The following is a 20,096-nucleotide window of genomic DNA, read 5'->3' on the forward strand; positions in this document are numbered from 1 at the left end:
AGATACTTTCTGGCTAGGCAAAAGAATGATTACTTTATGAATATAGAGTATAAATTCAGGTGTGCCTGGGTTGAGTGTCTGCGTTCTGGAACACGGACAGTACACTGATGACACCTGTCAGGTTGGGCTTAGCCTAGCTTCAGTGAGGCTGCTCGTGGGAAAGTGGAGAGGTCTTTGGGAAGCCTGCTGCTTTGCATAATTCTGACCTAGAAATAGAATATAAATGATGGCTTGGGGCAATTTTAAAGCAGTATTTTCTAAAGTAGCTTGAGTATTGCAGTAAAATTACCGAACGTTTAAAAACGTGGTTTAATGGTAAACTTCAGCCTCCAAATATTAAAAATAGTTGAAGAGGAATTATAGTACTTGTGGATCAACTCATATGAGACAAGGGAGTAATTTGAAGTTTTAGGTTTTTTTTTCCTAATGTAAATTAGGAAATGTAAATTAAACCTGTTAATCTTAAAAAATAAACTTTATTTGTGACAGTCAACAGTTGACATTGGAACTCCATCACAAGGCAATTCTCTTGTCTTGGCAGAGTATGTTTATTGTTTTGTGCATCGGTGAACAAACACACGTGTCCCAGTTAGCACTGTGCTTTTTAAGGAAAGGGCACATACTGCCCAAAGCACATCTGGTTTCCAGGTACTTGTTCCCCAGATCATTTGCACTGTGGTCTGTAGTGACACCTAGTGGGTGATAAGGATACAAGCATCCGTGATTGAAATGAATTTCACAGCCAACTTCTAGGCCCTCCTAATGTTCCTTTTCTGTCTGTCTTTCTTTTTTTTTTAATCCTCACCTGAGGATATTTTTCTGTTTCTCTTCAGATAGAATAGGAGGGAGAGAGAAGGAGAGAAAGGGAGAGAGAAAGAGAAACATCGACGTGAGAGGGACATACCAACTGGTTGCCTCCTGCATGACTCCAACTAGGGCTGGGGATGAACCGCAACCGAGGTACATGCCCTTGGCCAGAATCGAACCCGTGACTCATTGGTCCATGGGCCGATGCTCTACCGCTGAGTCAAACCAGCCAGGGCCCTAATGTTCCTTTTCTATGAAAAGGAACTGGAAAATGTTCCAGTGTTCTTTGATTGGGATCTGGTGGTTGTGGGAAAATGAAAAGGATTCCCACTGTTGTTGCCACATCATGGTGACATGAAAATGCCTGTTGCTCTTGCTACCTGAATCAGAATTATTAAGGTGACGGCAGATTTCCAGGATACTCATCCGATTTCCCCATATTTAAGATAAGGAAGCAAACAAGCCGAGAGAAAAGGGACTGACGTGGGGTCTCAGTAAGTGGTAAACCCTAAATTGGAGTCTCTTATCTGGTCCCCAGGCTTTCTCTTGTACCCTATACAGCCTTTGGTTTTGAGTTTTCTTTTTAGTTTGAGACCTTGGCTTAGATGGAGGAGTACATACTCAGTGTGTTCTTAGCAGAACCAGTACTGATGCAGAAAGGCAGAAGTTCTCTCTCTCAGTAACACAGGGCTGGGCCTCACAGTAGAGCTGTTGACAAGTGCAGTCAAAGCCTTGCCCTGTGGTGAGCGTCCCTGACCAAAGGCAAGCAGGCGGGACTGTCAGGGTGTCGAGCAGGCGAGACTGTCAGGGTGTCGCAGGAGTTGTTTGCATTGAGGGATGCTGGGGAGGGAGGATTAGACGACTTTTAAGCACTTTTCTGAGCTTCTGTGACTTTCCTTTAAATTTTTTTTTTTTTTATTACAGTTGACAATATTATATTAGTTTCAGGTGCTGTGACTTTTCTCTAGCAAGGTCGAAAGGCTCCCTTTGTTCAAATCACCCTTATTTTTAGTGTATAGCGGGAGAATTGGTATTAAAATAAACAATCATTGTAGGGTTTGTGGCACATAGTTTAATCCAGATTGGACACATCCGGTACAGCAGCGGCACGCGACTCAGTACTGTAAATGATACACGTTTTAACATATGCACTACAGTTTCAAAAGGAGACGACAGGAAACTCCAGAGTTTTTTCTTTTTTTCCATAGAAAGTTTTCACAGGTTTGTCTTCCTGCAGTTTTGTACAGTATTTCTTCTTTGCCATTGTGATGTTGGTAAGCAAAGCCCATTTATTATACGAAAATAGAAAAGAACACACTTGTTTTTCACGGTGACATTAATGGGGGGGAGCGACCTCTAAGGAAAACAATACATTGGAATGTCTGGTTATCAAAAATATACCAACCCTCCCACCTCCCAGGTTTGTAAAATAGTCTGTTGGTCCAAGGAGCCCCCCAGGACTTGGGTCAGTATCCTACACTGGTTAGGGTGACATCGTCGTGTAGTTATAACCTGCTAAGATAAAGTCATTCCCACACTAGATGAGAAAAACATAGAACATCCTGAATAGAAAACAAGACTCAAAAGGAACCCCTTTAAAGCTGTTTCTTTCACAGCTAACCACATTCTTTTCGTTTTCATGTTGCTGCTTGGGCTCCAAGGGTCATGGGTCATAGCAATGTTTCTCCTTCATCCAGTCATTTTAAAGCTTTGCAAATGATGAGATCTCATAAGGAAATCAGAAAGGGAAATAAAAGTATTCCAGGTTCCTGTTTGTTATGGTTACCATGCCAACTAGTTTAGAAGAGAAATATTGCCTTAGTAACCTAAGATTCCCAGCATTGAGAGCTCTCTGCCTTGTAGTTACCTGGTAATTGAAGTAAGGGCGTCTGGACCACTGGAATTAATTAATCAAGATCTAAGTTTTAACGACTACCTCCACAAAGTTTAAAAGAGGGGAAAAATCCAAGTACGTGTTTCAATGTACAGTTTTCCTGCCTATATTCTAATAAGTGAAGTGATCCTGAACTGTAGGAATCCCAGTTTGAAAACTGGGTCAAGTCCTCAGCATGCCCACGAGTTGACTTTTTGTTAATTTAAATCAGTGTGAACTGTCCACTTTAACTTCTGCTCAAATTGTTTTTCTTACTTTCACTTTTCCACTTTGGTCTTACACTCTGTGATTGTAGACAGTTGTGTTCAACCGTCATTGAGAATATCTGGCCTTGGAACAGGATTCTATGCAGTTGGTCCTGAGCTTGACACTAGTTATGGAAACAGCAGACAAAAGAGAAACAGTCCAGAGTTTCTGGGGTCCTGGTTCAGGGTGTTTCTGAATGGAATGCTTCCTCGCCCTTAATCACCACCCTTGACATCCAGGTACTAAAAATATAAGCAAGCCTCACAGCAATGCAACGCGACATGGAGGAAAAACCCCAGGACACGATGTCTGAGCCCTGGTTGCCATCATGGTTCTGCCGTGTGAACTTTGAGAAGTCACTCGACTTTTTCCTGCCAATCAAGGATTTAGTTCCTTGCCCTACCACCACCAGAGGTCGTAGTAAGGATCAAAAGGACTACAGAAGGTATGCTTTGAATGCCATCCAAGCCCTCTCTTCAGTGAGGAGAGCATTTGACAAACAACCTGACTGTTCACTTGTTCACCTCTTTTTGACAGAGTTGATAGTCCAGGGCCGGTTCTACTCAGGGAATGGTTTCCAGGGAGATGGCTTGTAGCAGCACAGTCAAGTGGTTTCCGAGGGCTGTGTCCAGGGAGCACTGACATCTTTATAAGCTCGGTCTCTAGTTACAGCATGTATTCTTTGATGTCTTCTCCAAAGCATCATTACTCTGAGAGGCAGTGGGGACAAGCACTGGACTAACAGCCAAGGGACTTATGTTCTGGTCCCCGCTCTGTCATTAAATGGCTGCATGACCTTGAGCAAGTCACTTAATTCCTCTGGGCCTCAGCTTTCTCTACTGTAAACTATTAAAAAGATTCTTTAATCTCTTTATATTTTATTTTCTAAGTATCCATTCATCTGAATGCATTCTATTAATTGGTTTTCTTTTTAACCCTCTCTAATGCTGAGTGGGATTGAATGGGGCAGGTGGTTTGGGAAACCTTTCATTATGCTGAAGTGGTTGATGAAGGATGAAAGCTCAAGGTTGCTGCACCAGAAAGCCATTGCTCCTGGAGGACCCTGGGTTGACACCTTTCGGCCCAGAGGTGAACTGGTCTCATCCCTGGCCAAGGCTACACTGCGGGATGGAGGTGAAGGCGATCATCCAACAGTTTTTTAGGAACTGGCAGAATGTGTGATTTGGAAATGAAATTGAAGGATACAAAACATTTTGTTAATTAGGGTAAAAGAATGGGAAATTATTTGGGATATGACTATTAAAATTTGTTCATTGATTTTTGTGGGGACCACTGTGTGCTCCCCTGATGCAGGATCAAACATCCTGGGTTGGGTTAGTCATTACTCTAACCTAGGATGACCTGTTCTTAAACACAGGCAGTGTGTGTGTAAGCAGCCGTGTTCTTATTTACCTCTTTATCCCGCTCAGTCCCTAGGATGTAAACTTAGATGCCTAGACAGTCATAACTTTGTTCCATCACCCATTCTTCCAAAAGAAAAATTCCTTTCCTAGTCCTTTGCCTGCCCCCAAACAGAGTCCAGCCTAGTCCTTTGCCTTCCTAATGTGTGTGAAGCGAATGGATTTAAGTGCTTATTCTTAGGTGTGTTTAGGTTGTGTGTGTACACGTATCCCTCTGTGGTTGTAAAGCTCTTCTGCCTACTTGCACCGCAGCTGAGCAGGCCAGAACCACTCCACTCTCGTGGTGAGGGGAAGTCCTTGAGGCCAGACCCAGAGAAAGGACTCGGTCAGTGGTCAGTGAGGCTAGCAAATGAGATAAGGGGGAAGGCTCTCTCCTCTCTGACCTCTGCCCACCTTCAGTTAGGTGCCACCTCAGAATGCTTGGACTTTCCTCTTTACAGGGTCAGTAGAGCTGGGGTCACAGGAGGCCTGCTGAAGGTGCTCTAGGGCTCCAGGCTAGAGAAACTCATGTGCATGGCCGTGGAGGGCGGCTGGATTCTCGGCCTACCGTCCGACAGCTCACCACGAAGCTGGAGAACGGGTGCAGAGCTCCTGAGAAGCTCTTGCATCCCAGAGGGAAGGCCAGAGAGACGGCAGCAGGGGCAGCTGGGGACTGGGGAGGGCAGGAAGGGCAGTGAAAATGGATAGTCAGGCTCCAGAAATGCTATTCCAGCCCCACCGAGGTGCAAGCCACTTGAACTGAAATGCTGTCCAGGTTGCCAGAAATGATATGCACCCCCTCACCTGCATGGAAGTTACCAGGCTCCCCCCCTCTGGCTGTCTTCCAGGACATCAGGCCTGCAGACTCTTCAGACCTCGAGACATCTTTCAGACCAGGCGAGGATCATCCCACTTGCTGGCGCCCTTCGGCGCACCCTTCGCGAGGGAGGCACTTAGGCTAAACCTGCAGCCTCTGGTCCTGCGCCCTGCGCCCTGCGCCCTGCAGGAAGTGCTCGTGGGGCCTCTGGGCGAGCTCTGGCTGGGCTTCACGCGAGGGCCCCGGCCCGCGGCAGCGGTGAGCCCCGGGGTCTCCTGCCCTCTCCTCTGGCACCACCAGAGTTGGCTATTTCCTTTTTCAAAATCTCAGTGTGATACATCTGGTCGCTCCCCTTCTAAGCCAGACATGGAAACTGCAAGCGGTGGTTCCAACCATGAGAAGCACTAAGTTCTCCAAGGGAGACTCCCCCGCCCCCCGGACCCTCGCTTTGCTTTGGGCCTTTCTCCTGCACAGCTGCATTTACAGACACCGCTTCCAGGCCCGCGGCTCGGGCGTCTGCAGCGAGGCTCACTGGCACGTCTCGGGATCACCGGGGTCCGTGGAGAGACAGACGCTGGACAACTGACAAACAGCCAGGGGAAGCGGAGAGGCACAGAGACAGGGGACAGGGACAGACCGAGGGTACTTGCTGCTGTGTGGTCACGGCAGCTCTGTGCAGGTCAGCTGGGCGGTGGGGGCCCAGGCTCCGATGACCTCACCCACCTGGGGAAATGGAGAGAGAACTCAGCAATAACTGGCTTCTTAGCCTAAAAGCTTTTGCTATAAAAGGAGAATAAAAGAAAAAACAAAAACCCTCACAAAATGCATTGTTTTGGTTCAAAGGTACTGGGTCCATGGAGAAAAATGTTTCACAAAAATCCATTGGTGTTTTTGTTTTCCACCTTTTCCCATGAATAAATATTATCCATTAAGAGCCTTGAAAAGGTGCTTAAATACACAGTGTTACACGTTCTTCCTGTTCTGCACGTGACGACTCGGCCTCTGTGCGGCTCTTGGTCTTGTGTTTCCTCCCTGGGGTCTCCAGAAACAACTGCTACTTGGTCTGAGGCTTCCCTCCAGGCCCTGCCCTGGCGCAGCGGCCCCACACCCCGTTCCCATTCCCTACCCCCACCCTCCCTTCCTCCGGCCCCAGGGACAGGCAGAATCACAGGGCTGTGTCCACGCAGCAGCAGCAGCAGCAGCAGCAGCAGCAGCGAACGGCAGGCCCTCTGCTCTGGTTCCTCCCAGGCACGAGCCTCGGTGCTGGGGTGCAGCAGGGCAGGTGGGGAGGGGGACGGAGTGGTCCCAGTGGCCACCCACCAACATGCCAGCCCGCCGCACTCCCACCACCCGCACTGGCTCTGTGTCCAGTGGTTTTACAAGGCGGAGACCTTGACAACGTTGCTGGCTATGGCAGGAATGTTCGTGTTGGGGCCTGGGCTGCCAGGGGGTGGCCGGCTCTCCCCCTCGGGGGTTAGCGCGGGGGGAGTGGGGATGCTGATGATGGCTGTGGTGATCTGGGATGTTTTGCAGTTTGGTCTCAGTCCGTCGTCTGCTTTCAGATTAAGGCTGGAGCGACTGGGATAAAAGAAAGAGTGAGTTGAGGATGGGGCCTCTTGCAAGTGTCCCAAAGCTTCCTGATCCCCGACATTTCTAGCTCTGTCTCTGCTTTGGGTCATCAGCCCGAAATCATCCATTCTCACTGTTATTCCTAAACTACCAACAACTGCCAAGTCCTGGACATTGGGCTTTGGGACTCGGAAGATACGATTCTCCCTCCGGTGGGCGTTACGGCATCTGCCTGTGGCTTTCCCTGAGTTCCTGGCAGTTCACGGCAGGTGGTGGGGAGCAGTCTACACACGAGCAGAGAAAGGAGGGGACATCAGTCTGCGATTCACATTCAGCGGGGACAAGCCGTGTCTAACACAAGTGTGAGATTTAGTTCCTTGGTCCATTCTTTGCACTGGGATAGGTCGTTGGTGGATTTCTTCAGGGAGTTGTTTCTTCTGGTATCTAACCACACAATAGGCCTAAGCCTGCTCTAGTACCCCCCCCCCCCAACGTGTATGAAGGACCTTTGCGCTGACTTGTAAGGATAAGAAGAAAGGTCCTCGGGGGAGGAGAAGGGGGCCCACGCCTTAGGTTGGGGGATGGAGGGCTAGGGATCTCCTAAGGCTAAGGTGGTTTAGTTCTGTGGCTGGACGTACCGGCCTTTGGGAGTGGCGCTGTCGGAGGGCACCCACCTGGCGGTGAGGGAGGGCTGCTCGCTGCCCTGGATGTGGATCGTGCTGAGCTCTTGCATGCTGCGCAGGCGAGTGGCCGGCAGGTTGGAGTTGGGCAGGTGTGTGGTCTTCTTGCTGCGACGGGAGCAGCAGGTGGTCGTGAGGCCGGGGTGGCTGGACAGCGAGGGACTTCTCGTGGACGGGTAGTTCTGCATTGAGCTCTCCATGCAGTTCTGCTCAAACATCTGCTCGTCTATGAACTCGTGGTTCTGTGGGAAGCAGAAGGAGGAGACGTAGGGAAAGGAGGCAGGAAGGAGGGGAAGAGCCCCCAGACTCGGGATGGCTGCCTGTCTCTGTTCCGGGCCGGAGAGAGGACTCCCAGCTGCCTGGGGCACAGACAAGCATCCGATGAGGAGGGAGAGAGTTCTGTGGGCAGCCCTGGCCGTCGGGTTGAAAGGTGGGGGCTGTAGTCGTTAAGTCAGGATGTGGTGCGCACGCCATCTACAGCTTTGAGCTGAGGACCCAGAGGACACGGGTGGGGGCGTCAGTGGCATGGTCAGAGCTGGGAGCAAAGGGACCCCGTGGTGGCAGGGAAGGGGTCGCTGCTGTGGGTGGATTGCGAAGTGGTCTTCTGGACGGAACGGGGGAGATTCTCAGGAATTTGCGTAAGCATGAGACCAGCTCAGAAAGGCACCGGATTACTCAGAATTGGAAGAGCTTTGCTCTTGAAGGCCAATAAGATCAAGCTGTCAGGGTTATGGTTTCTTTTAGTTATTGTTGTTTTTTTCACCTGATTATGGGATGTGAATACCTGGGGGAATGGATACCTGGAGGCACAGGGTTCCCTAGGTCAAGGGTAAGCATGGGAAGGGAATGCTAACCGCCTCCGGACTGGAGGCCATCAGGGTGGGGTGGAGCAGAACCCAAGAGAAATAAAATGGCTGTTTGCCCAAGGTGACTAGAAATCTAAGGCACTAATGATCGAGCCAAGGCTGCAGGGAAAGTCAGAAGAGAGGTAGCATGAGAAGAGAGTTCAGAGACCAGCCCTGACGCCAATACCAGCAGTCCCCATGAGCTGGGGAGGTGGCCCAGATGTGGCCCACACGTGGCACTGGACGTGCCTAGGACACCACCATCGGTGCCGTGCTCCTCCACCCCCTCCGAGCCCTGGGAAGCTAAAGAGGTAATCAGAAGGGCAGCCAGGTACGGTCACAGAAACGGGAGGCCTGAGCTGGTGCTGGGAGTGGCGGCAGTGGGGGAGAAGCCCCAGAAGAATGGACAGCACGTGCAGAGACCAGACCAGGGGAGGAGGGGGTCCACAGACTCAGAAGAATCAGAAAGAAAAACATCGATTGAATTTTTAAAAAGTTATACCTTGATGGTGGACGTTCGTACAGACAACAGGGGATCATCCACAAGATAGGACAACCCCTACAGGACAACATGCCAACAGAAGATAAAACACCATTGATTGTGCGTTCCAGCATTCCCAAGCTCAGACTGACAGTCTCTCAATCCAGCATTCCACCCTGTCCCAGCATTCCACCCTTCTCCCAGCATTCCACCCTTCTCCCAGCATTCCACCCTTCTCCCAGAATTCCACCCTTCTCCCAGCATTCCACCCTTGTCCCAGCATTCCACCCTTGTCCCAGAATTCCACCCTTCTCCTAGCATTCCACCCTTTTCCTAGCATTCCACCCTTGTCCCAGAATTCCACCCTTCTCCCAGCATTCCACCCTTCTCCCAGCATGACCCTGCTCAAACCCCATGTTCATTCCTTCCAGCCCCACATTCTGCCTCTTCTGTCCCAACACATCTCCCCTAAAGTCCAGCATTCCACCTCTGATGGCAAAACCCCATCCCCACAATCCGACATTCTCTCCCTCAAACTCAGCATTCCACCTCTTTGAGGCCAGCATTCCATCCCTTGATCCCCAAATCACATTTCCTCAATGCCAACATTCCAGCCCTTCCAACCCAAATAATGTCACCCATTCCGCCCAGCACATGCAGCTTGGAAAGGGCAGTTGGGTCCGGGCCTATCCCTTTGGCGAGCTCTGAGTCTTTGAGAGAAATTCTAGATGTGTATATATAGTTGCTTTTGTTTTTGTTTTTTTTGGTACGTGCCCCTAGTGGGAACCAAACCCGGGACTCTCTGGTCCACAGGCCGACGCTCCAACCGCTGAGCCAAACCAGCCAGAGCTATATAGTTCCTGATACTAAGAAATATTTGGTGTGTCTGGAAATGGGTTTTCAGAGTGTCTCCCCATTTTGGAAGTCCTCATTGGGTTAACTGCCATCCACAGTGTCGGCATTTGGATTATAGCAAGAGTCATCTAACATCTATCCCCACAGTGGGGAGGCTGGGATACGGAGCATTTAGAACTGGCAAGTTCTTAGTGTGCTGAGCCCTGACTATAGGCTCTTTGGGGAGGGAGGTTCTAGGGAAGAACAGGAAAGGGATTCAGCTGGTTTCTGTGGTTGTCCACCCTGACTTCTCCTCCCTCCCTCCCGTTCCAAACACTTTCCGCCAAGGGTCCAGGGTTGGCCCACTGCCCTTCCTTCTAGTCTGCTGGGGAGGCACAGGCATCATTCCACGTTCCGACCATGCCGCCCTGAACCATCACTCCGTTTTAACAAGACGCCTTTCAGAACTGAACTCCCTGGGACGGCAGGTGACTAGGAGGAAGTGATCATAATAAAATCTCTGCTTAGGGAAATCATGTGCTGCCTCCTTTACTGCCTCCTGTTCTAAGAGTAATGTAGGGAGCAGAGGGACCCATACATTGCATCAACCTAGCCCCAGAGACAGGACAAGAGCTGACATGGTCTCGGCTGTCCTGCAGCAGCCTCGTGGATATTCAGCCCTAGTTTGGAAGAGTGGTGCCCACCAGAACTGGGAAACTGACAGGCAGAGCCGTTAGCCCCCAGCCCTCAGCAACCAAGAAACGGGCCATGGGACTGGGGTAGGGGTGTGGAGAGGCTGGGGTGATGGGCTCCTCAGGGCGCTGCAGGACAGAGCTGGCCCCGGCCTTGTGATTGCTCCACTCTTTGTCTGAGGGTTGAAGTCTTCACCACTATTTCTTGGGTCTGAAGGGGATAGGCTTTGACTCCTGGGCTCAGGATAAGAACGTGAGCCGAGTTCTCTCTGAGTGCGACCCTTGGACGAGGGCCAGGGTCAGGCAGAGGGAGGGGCAGTGGGCTGGACTCACAGTGGTTTTCTCCAGGCAGTGCAGCAGGTGGTGGTGCTGGCTCTCGATGAGCGAGGTGGTCTTGCCCACGCGCTCCTCCTCCGGGGAGCCCTAGGGAGACAGGAAGAGAGAGAGCTGGCGACCTTCTCCCCCGCCCTCACTTCCCCACAGAAGACAGGAGGGCACTGGAAAAATCTGGGTGAAGCAAATTTTAGGGTCACCATAGAACATGCCAGTCCTTGGGCTAGAGGGCCTTGGCTGGAAGCTGGTTTGGGTAGCAGTGACAAGCCCATGGGGGAGGTATGTGAAGGCTGCTGCCTGGGGAAGTTTGGAAATATGTCCTCGGGGTTGAAACTGCGGCTTTAGGGAGGGAGTACTGGTACCCCAGACGAGAAAACAAGCCCCTTATCCCCTCCCCCTCCCCTGCCCAGGCCCTCTGGGCACCTGCCATCAGCTCCCCTTCCCTGGCCCAGGCCCTCTGGGCACCTACCATCAGCTCCCGGCCCAGGCCCTCTGGGCACCTACCATCAGCTCCCCCTCCCCGGCCCAGGCCCCCTGGGCACCTACCATCAGCTCCCTCTCCCCGGCCCAGGCCCCCTGGGCACCTACCATCAGCTCCCCCTCCCCTGCCCAGGTCCCCTGGGCACCTACCATCAGCTCCCTCTCCCCGGCCCAGGTCCCCTGGGCACCTACCATCAGCTCCCTCTCCCCGGCCCAGGCCCCCTGGGCACCTACCTTCAGCTCCCCCTCCCCGGCCCAGGCCCTCTGGGTACCTACCATCAGCTCCCCCTCCCCGGCCCAGGCCCCCTGGGCACCTACCATCAGCTCCCCCTCCCCGGCCCAGGCCCCCTGGGCACCTACCTTCAGCTCCCCTCCCCGGCCCAGGCCCCCTGGGCACCTACCATCAGCTCCCTCTCCCCGGCCCAGGCCCCCTGGGCACCTACCTTCAGCTCCCCCTCCCCGGCCCAGGTCCCCTGGGCACCTTCCATCAGCTCCCTCTCCCCGGCCCAGGCCCCCTGGGCACCTACCTTCAGCTCCCCCTCCCCGGCCCAGGCCCTCTGGGTACCTACCATCAGCTCCCCCTCCCCGGCCCAGGCCCCCTGGGCACCTACCATCAGCTCCCCCTCCCCGGCCCAGGGCCCCTGGGCACCTACCATCAGCTCCCCCTCCCCTGCCCAGGTCCCCTGGGCACCTACCATCAGCTCCCTCTCCCCTGCCCAGGCCCTCTGGGCACCTACCATCAGCTCCCTCTCCCCGGCCCAGGCCCCCTGGGCACCTACCATCAGCTCCCTCTCCCCGGCCCAGGCCCCCTGGGCACCTACCATCAGCTCCCCCTCCCCGGCCCAGGTCCCCTGGGCACCTACCATCAGCTCCCCCTCCCCGGCCCAGGTCCCCTGGGCACCTACCATCAGCTCCCCCTCCCCGGCCCAGGTCCCCTGGGCACCTACCATCAGCTCCCCCTCCCCTGCCCAGGCCCTCTGGGTACCTACCATCAGCTCCCCCTCCCCTGCCCAGGTCCCCTGGGCACCTACCATCAGCTCCAGAGCCTCGTTGAGGAGCCCGTTGCGCTTGCTGTACAGGTAGGCATTGGAGCTGCCTGTTTTGGCCACACGGATCCTGGCAAGGCGGGCCTTCTGTGATTGGCAGAGAGAATCAAAGAGTGAAGTCTAACAGCTGTGGGCCTGGCAAAGACAGGGCCAGGAGGCTGTCCAGCGAGGCTGGGTCCCAGGTGATTTTGGATGCGGGCGAGGAGGCTGCTTCTCCCCAACCTCACGGATCTCGGTTCACAGACCCTGGGTTCTGGGCCTGAGACGCTGTGTCATGATCAGAGTTCCTGGAGGTTCCACTCACCTCTCCAGCCCAGGTGTTATCCTGGCAGGAGAAACACCTCTCATCAAAGTCCTCCCTCCTCCCAAAAGTTCCCTGACCTTTACTCAGTGTCCTGTCGGATATTTCTAATCTCTAATGGGTGGCGGGCTCTTTCATGGAGCATGTGTTCCCGCCCTCCTGTGACCCTCCCCACCTGCGACCCTCCCCTCCTGCGACCCTCCCCACCTGCGACCCTCCCCTCCTGCGACCCTCCCCTCCTGCGACCCTCCCCACCTGCGACCCTCCCCTCCTGCGACCCTCCCCTCCTGCGACCCTCCCCACCTGCGACCCTCCCCTCCTGCGACCCTCCCCTCCTGCGACCCTCCCCACCTGCGACCCTCCCCTCCTGCGACCCTCCCCACCTGCGACCCTCCCCTCCTGCGACCCTCCCCTCCTGCGACCCTCCCCACCTGCGACCCTCCCCTCCTGCGACCCTCCCCACCTGCGACCCTCCCCTCCTGCGACCCTCCCCACCTTCGACCCTCCCCACCTGCGACCCTCCCCTCCTGCGACCCTCCCCTCCTGCGACCCTCCCTTCCAAGGGTCCAGTGCACATCCCTGCATACAGCAGGTGCCCCAATATGGGTTAATTATGAGAAAAGCAAAAAGTGTGCATACGGGCCCTCAGCGCTTCGTCACTGCTCTGCTCTCTATTTTTCCCTTAGCACTTACTACGAAGGTGGCAAACGTTTTGTATACCTGTCTTGTTACTGTCTCTCCCCCGCCAGAATGTACACTCCCTGAGGGCAGGAGTTTTTGCTTTGTTCACGGGTGTATCCCCAGCCCTAGTAATTATTAAATAAATGAACACATTTACAGTTGCATGTCTGTCTTTGGGAGTGGATATATGTGTTAATATATGCTTTTTATTTTGTGCTCGTCCTTGGGGACAAGTGCGGGAGCATGTGTGTGTGGCAGAGTGGAGGACGGAACAACTTCCTAGAGCACTTGGCTTTAACTAGGACAAGTGAAATCCTCAGCTCCCGCCTGGCAGCCTCCCGCAGACCCCCGCAGAGGCACACACCACCCACGCTGGCTGCTCTCCTCCTTCCTAATGGTCATAATCAGTGTCATTGTGTCAGCAGCAGAACCACAGAGCAAGGGCAGAGGACAGAGCCTTCGGGAGAGGGAGCAGGTACCATACAGGGTTCCCGCTGGTTTGAAAAAGCAGCTGGTGGCCTGGGCTCTTGTTGACCAGCCCCAGGCCCTGGCCCCAGAAGCAGAGGAGCCCACAGGCACGCAGGCCCGTCCTGGGCTCAGGGGTCCCCCTTCTGCCTCTGCAACGTCCAGTGTAACTTTGGCGTGGCCTCTGAGCTTCCACGCCTATCACCCTCCCCCAGCACAGGCGAGTCCCCTCTGAGTGTGCAGCTGGGCTGGCCTGTCTGTGAAACAGAAGCCAGGGACTCAGTCAGGCTGTCAGCAGAAGCACAAAGGACAATTTCTACGGCTGGTTTCCTGGGAAGCTGCCCTGTGGCCACGTCCCTGCAGGGAGGGACACTTCAACTCCCTTCCCTGGCTTCTAAACAGGGAAGAGGCCAGGACTTGAATGGGAAGATCTGCCTGTAATTTCTGAGGAAGAACACTGCCCTACATGGAGAGAAAGAAGGGGAACCTGGGAGAGAGGGTGGCAAGGAAGCCCCATTACTCTCCTCTCTCCAGCAAAGAGCATGCATTCAAGGCCAGGCCGATTCCGGGCCTGGGGGCCCTGCCCCAGCCCCCCTCAGCCAGCTGTCCGCAGCAAGGAGGCTCCTTACCGTGGTGGATGCTCTCACTGCTCGGGGTGAGGACTGGGTGTGAGAGTGGCATATGGAAATCCAATTGTGTCAAGCTCATTATGGCCTCTGTAACTTGATCACACCACTTAGAGCCCGACCTTTCCCCGTGTCTGGGGTCTGTCTTCATTACTTTCCAGAGATGAAAGATTCTCCTGTTCTCCTCTGTGGCACTTCTTTTAATCTTATCTTACCCTGGGCGCCATTAAAGCAACCGATTGTCATATCAAATGTACTGCATCGTTTAATCACTTCCCAAGCTGGGTGAAGAGGGTTGCAATGTGTTTACAGAGCCAGACCCAGCACCTGAAACCTGGTGAGGCTCCCTGGCTTGGCTGGGCTCCTGAGGACAGTCTGGGGCTCGTGCATCTCCATCTTCGGTGAGTAGCACAGAGCTTCGCACAGAGCAGGTGCTCAAGCAGGCCCGTGAGGCCCAGGAAGAAGGAAGCCACACCTGGCCCAGAAATCCACACTGATGAAGCCACACAGTGGGCTCAATCGTTGCGTGGACCGGTCAGCTTCACTATCCTCCATGGCCATCAGGACATCGTGAGAGTTAAAAGGGAATTTGAGATCATCTAGGTTCTTTTATTTATTTTTTAATCCTCACCCCAGGATATTTTTCCATTTATCTTCAGATAAAGTGGGAGGAAGGGAGAGAGAGAGAACAACATCAATGTGAGAGAGACACATCGACTGGCTGCCTTCTGCACAACCCCGACCGGGGCTGGGGACCGAACTGCAACCAAGGTACATACCTTTGGCCGGAATTGAACCTGTGATTCTTGGGTCTGCAGGCCGATGCTCTAACGACTGAGCCAAACCGGCCAAGACCTTCTAGGCTCTTTTTAAAGACAAGATATGGCCCTGGCTGGGTGACTCTGTTGGTTGGAGCATGGTCCCGTACACCAAAGGTTGCAGGTTCAATTCCCGGTCAGGGCACATACCCAGGTTGCAAGTTTGATCCCCGGGTGGGGTGTGCAGGAGGCAACCAACTGATGTCTCTCTCCCACATAGATGTTTCTCTCTCTCCCCCTTCTCTCTCTCTAAAACTCAATGAAAACATATCCTCAGGTAATGATTAAAGGAAAAAAAATAGGACAAGGAATGGAGGAGGTGAGGGAAAGTGTCTGATCCAGGGCAAGGTGGTGAACGAGCAAGACCTCAGCTCAGGCCGGCCACTCCCAGGCCCAACGCTGCTTCTGTAACTTCCTCTCCTCCTTCCCCAGTTTCAGCTCCGCAGGCAGGTTTCTAACCCGACGCACGGAGCCCGGGAGGCTGAGCTTTCAGCAGGGGCGGAGGGCCAGGCTTGGGGGAGAGGTCTGGACGGAGGGGGCGGCCGCCCTGGGCACAGTCCCAGGGACGCTCTGCTCGAGTCTGTGGGCCCCGGAGCCCTTCCTGCTGTCCGGCTGCAGGCACCCTTTGGCCATGAGCACCGGCCCCTCCTGCCCGGGGAGCGGCGGAGGAGCCGAGAACGCGGACGGTCACCCTCTGAGGCGTTAACCCCGGCGGAGGACGCAGGTGCCCGTGGAGCCTGTGCGGCGCCCACAGCAGCGCGAGGCCCAGGTGGCGTCGCTGCACCTGCTCAACAGGCGAACGTTGAACTGTGGGACATCCTCCCCGGGGCGCTGCCTGTCGGCAAGGAAAGGACTGTGGGTGCCCACAGTGGACGAGCTCCAGGAGTTACACGGAGTGGAGAGGCGGGCTGACCTGTAGGGGTCCATCCATATGACGTTTTTGAAATTAAAACGGTTTGCAAATGGAGGTCACATACAGGATTGTCACAGGTCAGGGACGGGGCGGTGGTTCAGAGGCGATGACATTGTAGGAAGCACACTTACACACACACACACTCTACAGCTAAAACTGGGGAAATCAATAGGATTGGCTGATGGACTGCACACATCAGCTGGTTGTGCCCATGTCCATACCCTGGTGTGATAATCATACAAGTGCATGTGGATCTACAATGATCTCAATAAAAATTTCCATGAAGGTAAAAAGAAGATGGGCAGGACCAGAACTGGAGTTGGGGGCCAAACACCCCTCCCGGTTCTCCCATCTGTCCCTGCTCCTCCCCCTCTCCCGACCTCCGAGTCACTTGGCTCAGAGAACAGTCTCTGGAGCACGGTCATCGAGTGATCTGAGTAAGTATCCCAAGCACGCCAGCTGGGCAGAGGAAGGGTGAAGACTTTTTGAGCCTTTGTACCTGAGGCTTCAGCTTACCTTCATGGCTGTTCATCTGGGCTGAGAACCATCCTCAGCTCCCCTGGCCCCCTTCCTGCCCCGTCTCTCCTGTCCCAGCTCCCCAGGCCTCCTTCCTGTCCCTGTCTCTCCTGTCCCAGCTCCCCAGGCCTCCTTCCTGTCCCCTCTCTCCTGTCCCAGCTCCCCTGGCCTCCTTCCTGCCCCCTCTCTCCTGTCTCAGCTCCCCTGGCCTCCTTCCTGCCCCGTCTCTCCTGTCCCAGCTCCCCTGGCCTCCTTCCTGCCCCGTCTCTCCTGTCCCAGCTCCCCAGGCCTCCTTCCTGCCCCGTCTCTCCTGTCCCAGCTCCCCAGCCTCCTTCCTGCCCCGTCTCCCCTGTCCCAGCTCCCCTGGCCTCCTTCCTGCCCCCGTCTCTCCTGTCCCAGCTCCCCAGGCCTCCTTCCTGTCCCGTCTCTCCTGTCCCAGCTCCCCAGGCCTCCTTCCTGTCCCGTCTCTCCTGTCCCAGCTCCCCAGGCCTCCTTCCTGCCCCGTCTCTCCTGTCCCAGCTCCCCAGGCCTCCTTCCTGCCCCGTCTCTCCTGTCCCAGCTCCCCAGGCCTTCTTCCTGCCCCCGTCTCTCCTGCCCCAGCTCCCCAGGCCTCCTTCCTGCCCCGTCTCTCCTGTCCCAGCCCCCCAGGCCTCCTTCCTGCCCCGTCTCTCCTGTCCAGCTCCCAGGCCTCCTTCGTCCCCTCTCTCCTGTCCCAGCTCCCCAGGCCTCCTTCCTGTCCCGTCTCTCCTGTCCCAGCTCCCCAGGCCTCCTTCCTGTCCCGTCTCTCCTGTCCCAGCTCCCCTGGCCTCCTTCCTGTCCCCTCTCTCCTGTCTCAGCTCCCCTGGCCCCCTTCCTGCCCCGTCTCTCCTGTCCCAGCTCCCCTGGCCTCCTTCCTGCCCCGTCTCTCCTGTCCCAGCTCCCCTGGCCTCCTTCCTGCCCCGTCTCTCCTGTCCCAGCTCCCCTGGCCTCCTTCCTGCCCCGTCTCTCCTGTCCCAGCTCCCCAGGCCTCCTTCCTGCCCCGTCTCTCCTGTCCCAGCTCCCCTGGCCTCCTTCCTGCCCCGTCTCTCCTGTCCCAGCTCCCCTCCTGTCCCAGCTCCCCAGGCCTCCTTCCTGTCCCGTCTCTCCTGTCCCAGCTCCCCTGGCCTCCTTCCTGTCCCGTCTCTCCTGTCCCAGCTCCCCTGGCCTCCTTCCTGCCCCGTCTCTCCTGTCCCAGCTCCCCAGGCCTCCTTCCTGTCCCGTCTCTCCTGTCCCAGCTCCCCTGGCCTCCTTCCTGCCCCGTCTCTCCTGTCCCAGCTCCCCTGGCCTCCTTCCTGTCCCCTCTCTCCTGTCTCAGCTCCCCTGGCCCCCCTTCCTGCCCCGTCTCTCCTGTCCCAGCTCCCCAGGCCTCCTTCCTGCCCCGTCTCCCCTGTCCCAGCTCCCCTGGTCTCCTTCCTGCCCCGTCTCTCCTGTCCCAGCTCCCCAGGCCTCCTTCCTGTCCCGTCTCTCCTGTCCCAGCTCCCCTGGCCTCCTTCCTGTCCCGTCTCTCCTGTCCCAGCTCCCCAGGCCTCCTTCCTGCCCCGTCTCTCCTGTCCCAGCTCCCCAGGCCTCCTTCCTGTCCCGTCTCTCCTGTCCCAGCTCCCCAGGCCTCCTTCCTGCCCCGTCTCTCCTGTCCCAGCTCCCCAGGCCTCCTTCCTGCCCCGTCTCTCCTGTCCCAGCTCCCCAGGCCTCCTTCCTGTCCTGCCTCTCCTGTCCCAGCTCCCCAGGCCTCCTTCCTGTCCCCTCTCTCCTGTCCCAGCTCCCCGGGCCTCCTGTCCTGTCCCCGTCTCTCCTGTCCCAGCTCCCCTGGCCCTTCCTTCCTGCCCGTCTCTCCTGTCCAGCTCCCCTGGCCTCCTTCCTGCCCCGTCTCTCCTGTCCCAGCTCCCCAGGCCTCCTTCCTGCCCCGTCTCTCCTGTTCCCAGCTCCCCAGGACCTCCTTCCTGCCCCGTCTCTCCTGTCCCAGCTCCCCAAGGCCTCCTTCCTGTCCCCTCTCTCCTGTCCCAGCTCCCCAGGCCTCCTTCCTGTCCCGTCTCTCCTGCCCAGCTCCCCTGGCCCTCCTTCTCCTGTCCCGTCTCTCCTGTCCCAGCTCCCCTGCCTCCGTGCCTGCCCCGTCTCTCCTGTCCCAGCTCCCCAGGCCTCCTTCCTGTCCCGTCTCTCCTGTCCCAGCTCCCCAGGCCTCCTTCCTGCCCCGTCTCTCCTGTCCCAGCTCCCCAGGCCTCCTTCCTGCCCCGTCTCTCCTGTCCCAGCTCCCCAGGCCTCCTTCCTGTCCCCTCTCTCCTGTCCCAGCTCCCCAGGCCTCCTTCCTGTCCCCTCTCTCCTGTCCCAGCTCCCCAGGCCTCCTTCCTGCCCCGTCTCTCCTGTCCCAGCTCCCCTGGCCTCCTTCCTGCCCCGTCTCTCCTGTCCCACAAAGTGTCCGGCCTCCCCCGCCGTGCCTCATAGTGACAGATTCTAGAAGGCAGTGTTCTTGTATTCTTTCTTCCCCCCTCAGTGCTCTTGTATTTCTTCACCCCTCTCCCGGGAAGTCCAAAGTGAAAGAGCTGAGCAGCCCCGAGGGGAGCAGTGTCCAGGGAGTGAGAACACGAACTATTTACTCCGACTTCGCAGGGAGCCCAGCAGCGAGCAGGAGGGTGGACGTGGGGGCAGTGGGCAGCCGAGAGGACGTGCCAAAGCCGACTCCTTCTGGATTTTAACCACATAGGACGAGCTGTGCACGGTGCCACGGGGAACCGGCCACCGGTCCATTCTGTGCTGGCTGAGATGCTCTGGGAAGCAGGAGGGGTGTGGGGTGGGGGGAAGGGAGCCGCCGGAGCACAGCTTGGGGGGGCTGTCCTGGGCCCAGCCTAGGCTCCTGTGTGAGCTGAAGGTCCCTTTGAACCTCACCTGCTCGGCCAGACACCCGAGTCACCCTAGCCCTGCGGTGGGTGGGGGTGGGGGCTGGGGAGGCCCCCTGGCCCTTCGGGCCTCAGGCTCCTGAATTTGGAAAGGAGATTCACCTTGCTCAGGACAGCATAATGAATTCAGAGCTTGTTCACGCTGGCCGCTGGCGGGAACAGGGGAGAGATAAGACTTCTATTTCTGGGGTGGCCAGCAGGGGACGGGGGTGGAGGAGCCCTGACCTTGGGTGAGGAGGTAGGAAATGGGCGCTGGGAGATGGAGGGGGCACAGCAGCTCGGGCCTGGCCACCGGGCAGACCCCGGGCAGGATAGGCCAAGATATGTCTCAGCGCAGGCGGAGGGGGAGGCAGCAGGGCCAGGAGGGGTCACCACAGTCACACAGAAGGGGATGTGCTGGGATTCATGACAGAATTTAGTCATCTATCCTCTATTGTTAAGCACCATTACATGTAAATCAGGGTCCCCTCCGGAGCTGGCTCATGTGAACAGCTGGCTTTATTTCCGCCAGGACACAGACGGTGCTGCGGGTCTGCGTTCCTCCCAGCAGCCGGGGACCCCGCATGGGGTGCTGCCCGTGAGCAGAGACCAGCCGCGGGGACCACGTGGGAGGAAGCAGCCCAGCTGCTGGGCACAGGGCCTGGCACAGTGGGTGTTCGGTAAAGGTTTGTGGAGTGAAATGAAATAGGAATGAAGTCGGGACACAAATCTCAGGCCTCCATAAGTGACCCTTTCAACCAAGTCCC

The 20,096-nt window shown here is 56.1% G+C and overlaps 1 protein-coding gene across 2 annotated transcripts in view; it reads right to left on the reverse strand.

Moving 5' to 3' along the window:
• Positions 1 to 6,285: 6,285 nt before the first annotated feature.
• Positions 6,286 to 20,096, reverse strand: part of KCND3 (potassium voltage-gated channel subfamily D member 3) — a 194,959-nt gene continuing 181,148 nt past the window's right edge. The window contains exons 5-9 of one of the 2 annotated variants that reach the window (XM_036272789.1): positions 12,110 to 12,211; positions 10,599 to 10,688; positions 8,761 to 8,817; positions 7,408 to 7,655; positions 6,286 to 6,742 (exon numbers count right to left, since the gene is read on the reverse strand). In XM_036272789.1, coding sequence (XP_036128682.1) covers positions 6,541 to 6,742; positions 7,408 to 7,655; positions 8,761 to 8,817; positions 10,599 to 10,688; positions 12,110 to 12,211 — 699 coding nt within the window. In that variant the 3' untranslated portion in view covers positions 6,286 to 6,540. The remainder of the gene's footprint in view (positions 6,743 to 7,407; positions 7,656 to 8,760; positions 8,818 to 10,598; positions 10,689 to 12,109; positions 12,212 to 20,096) is intronic. The other variant, XM_036272791.1, reaches the window with a different exon arrangement.

Source organism: Molossus molossus, unplaced genomic scaffold, assembly GCF_014108415.1.
Source record: "Molossus molossus isolate mMolMol1 unplaced genomic scaffold, mMolMol1.p scaffold_m16_p_20, whole genome shotgun sequence".
In the NCBI taxonomy this organism is placed as follows: domain Eukaryota; kingdom Metazoa; phylum Chordata; class Mammalia; order Chiroptera; family Molossidae; genus Molossus; species Molossus molossus.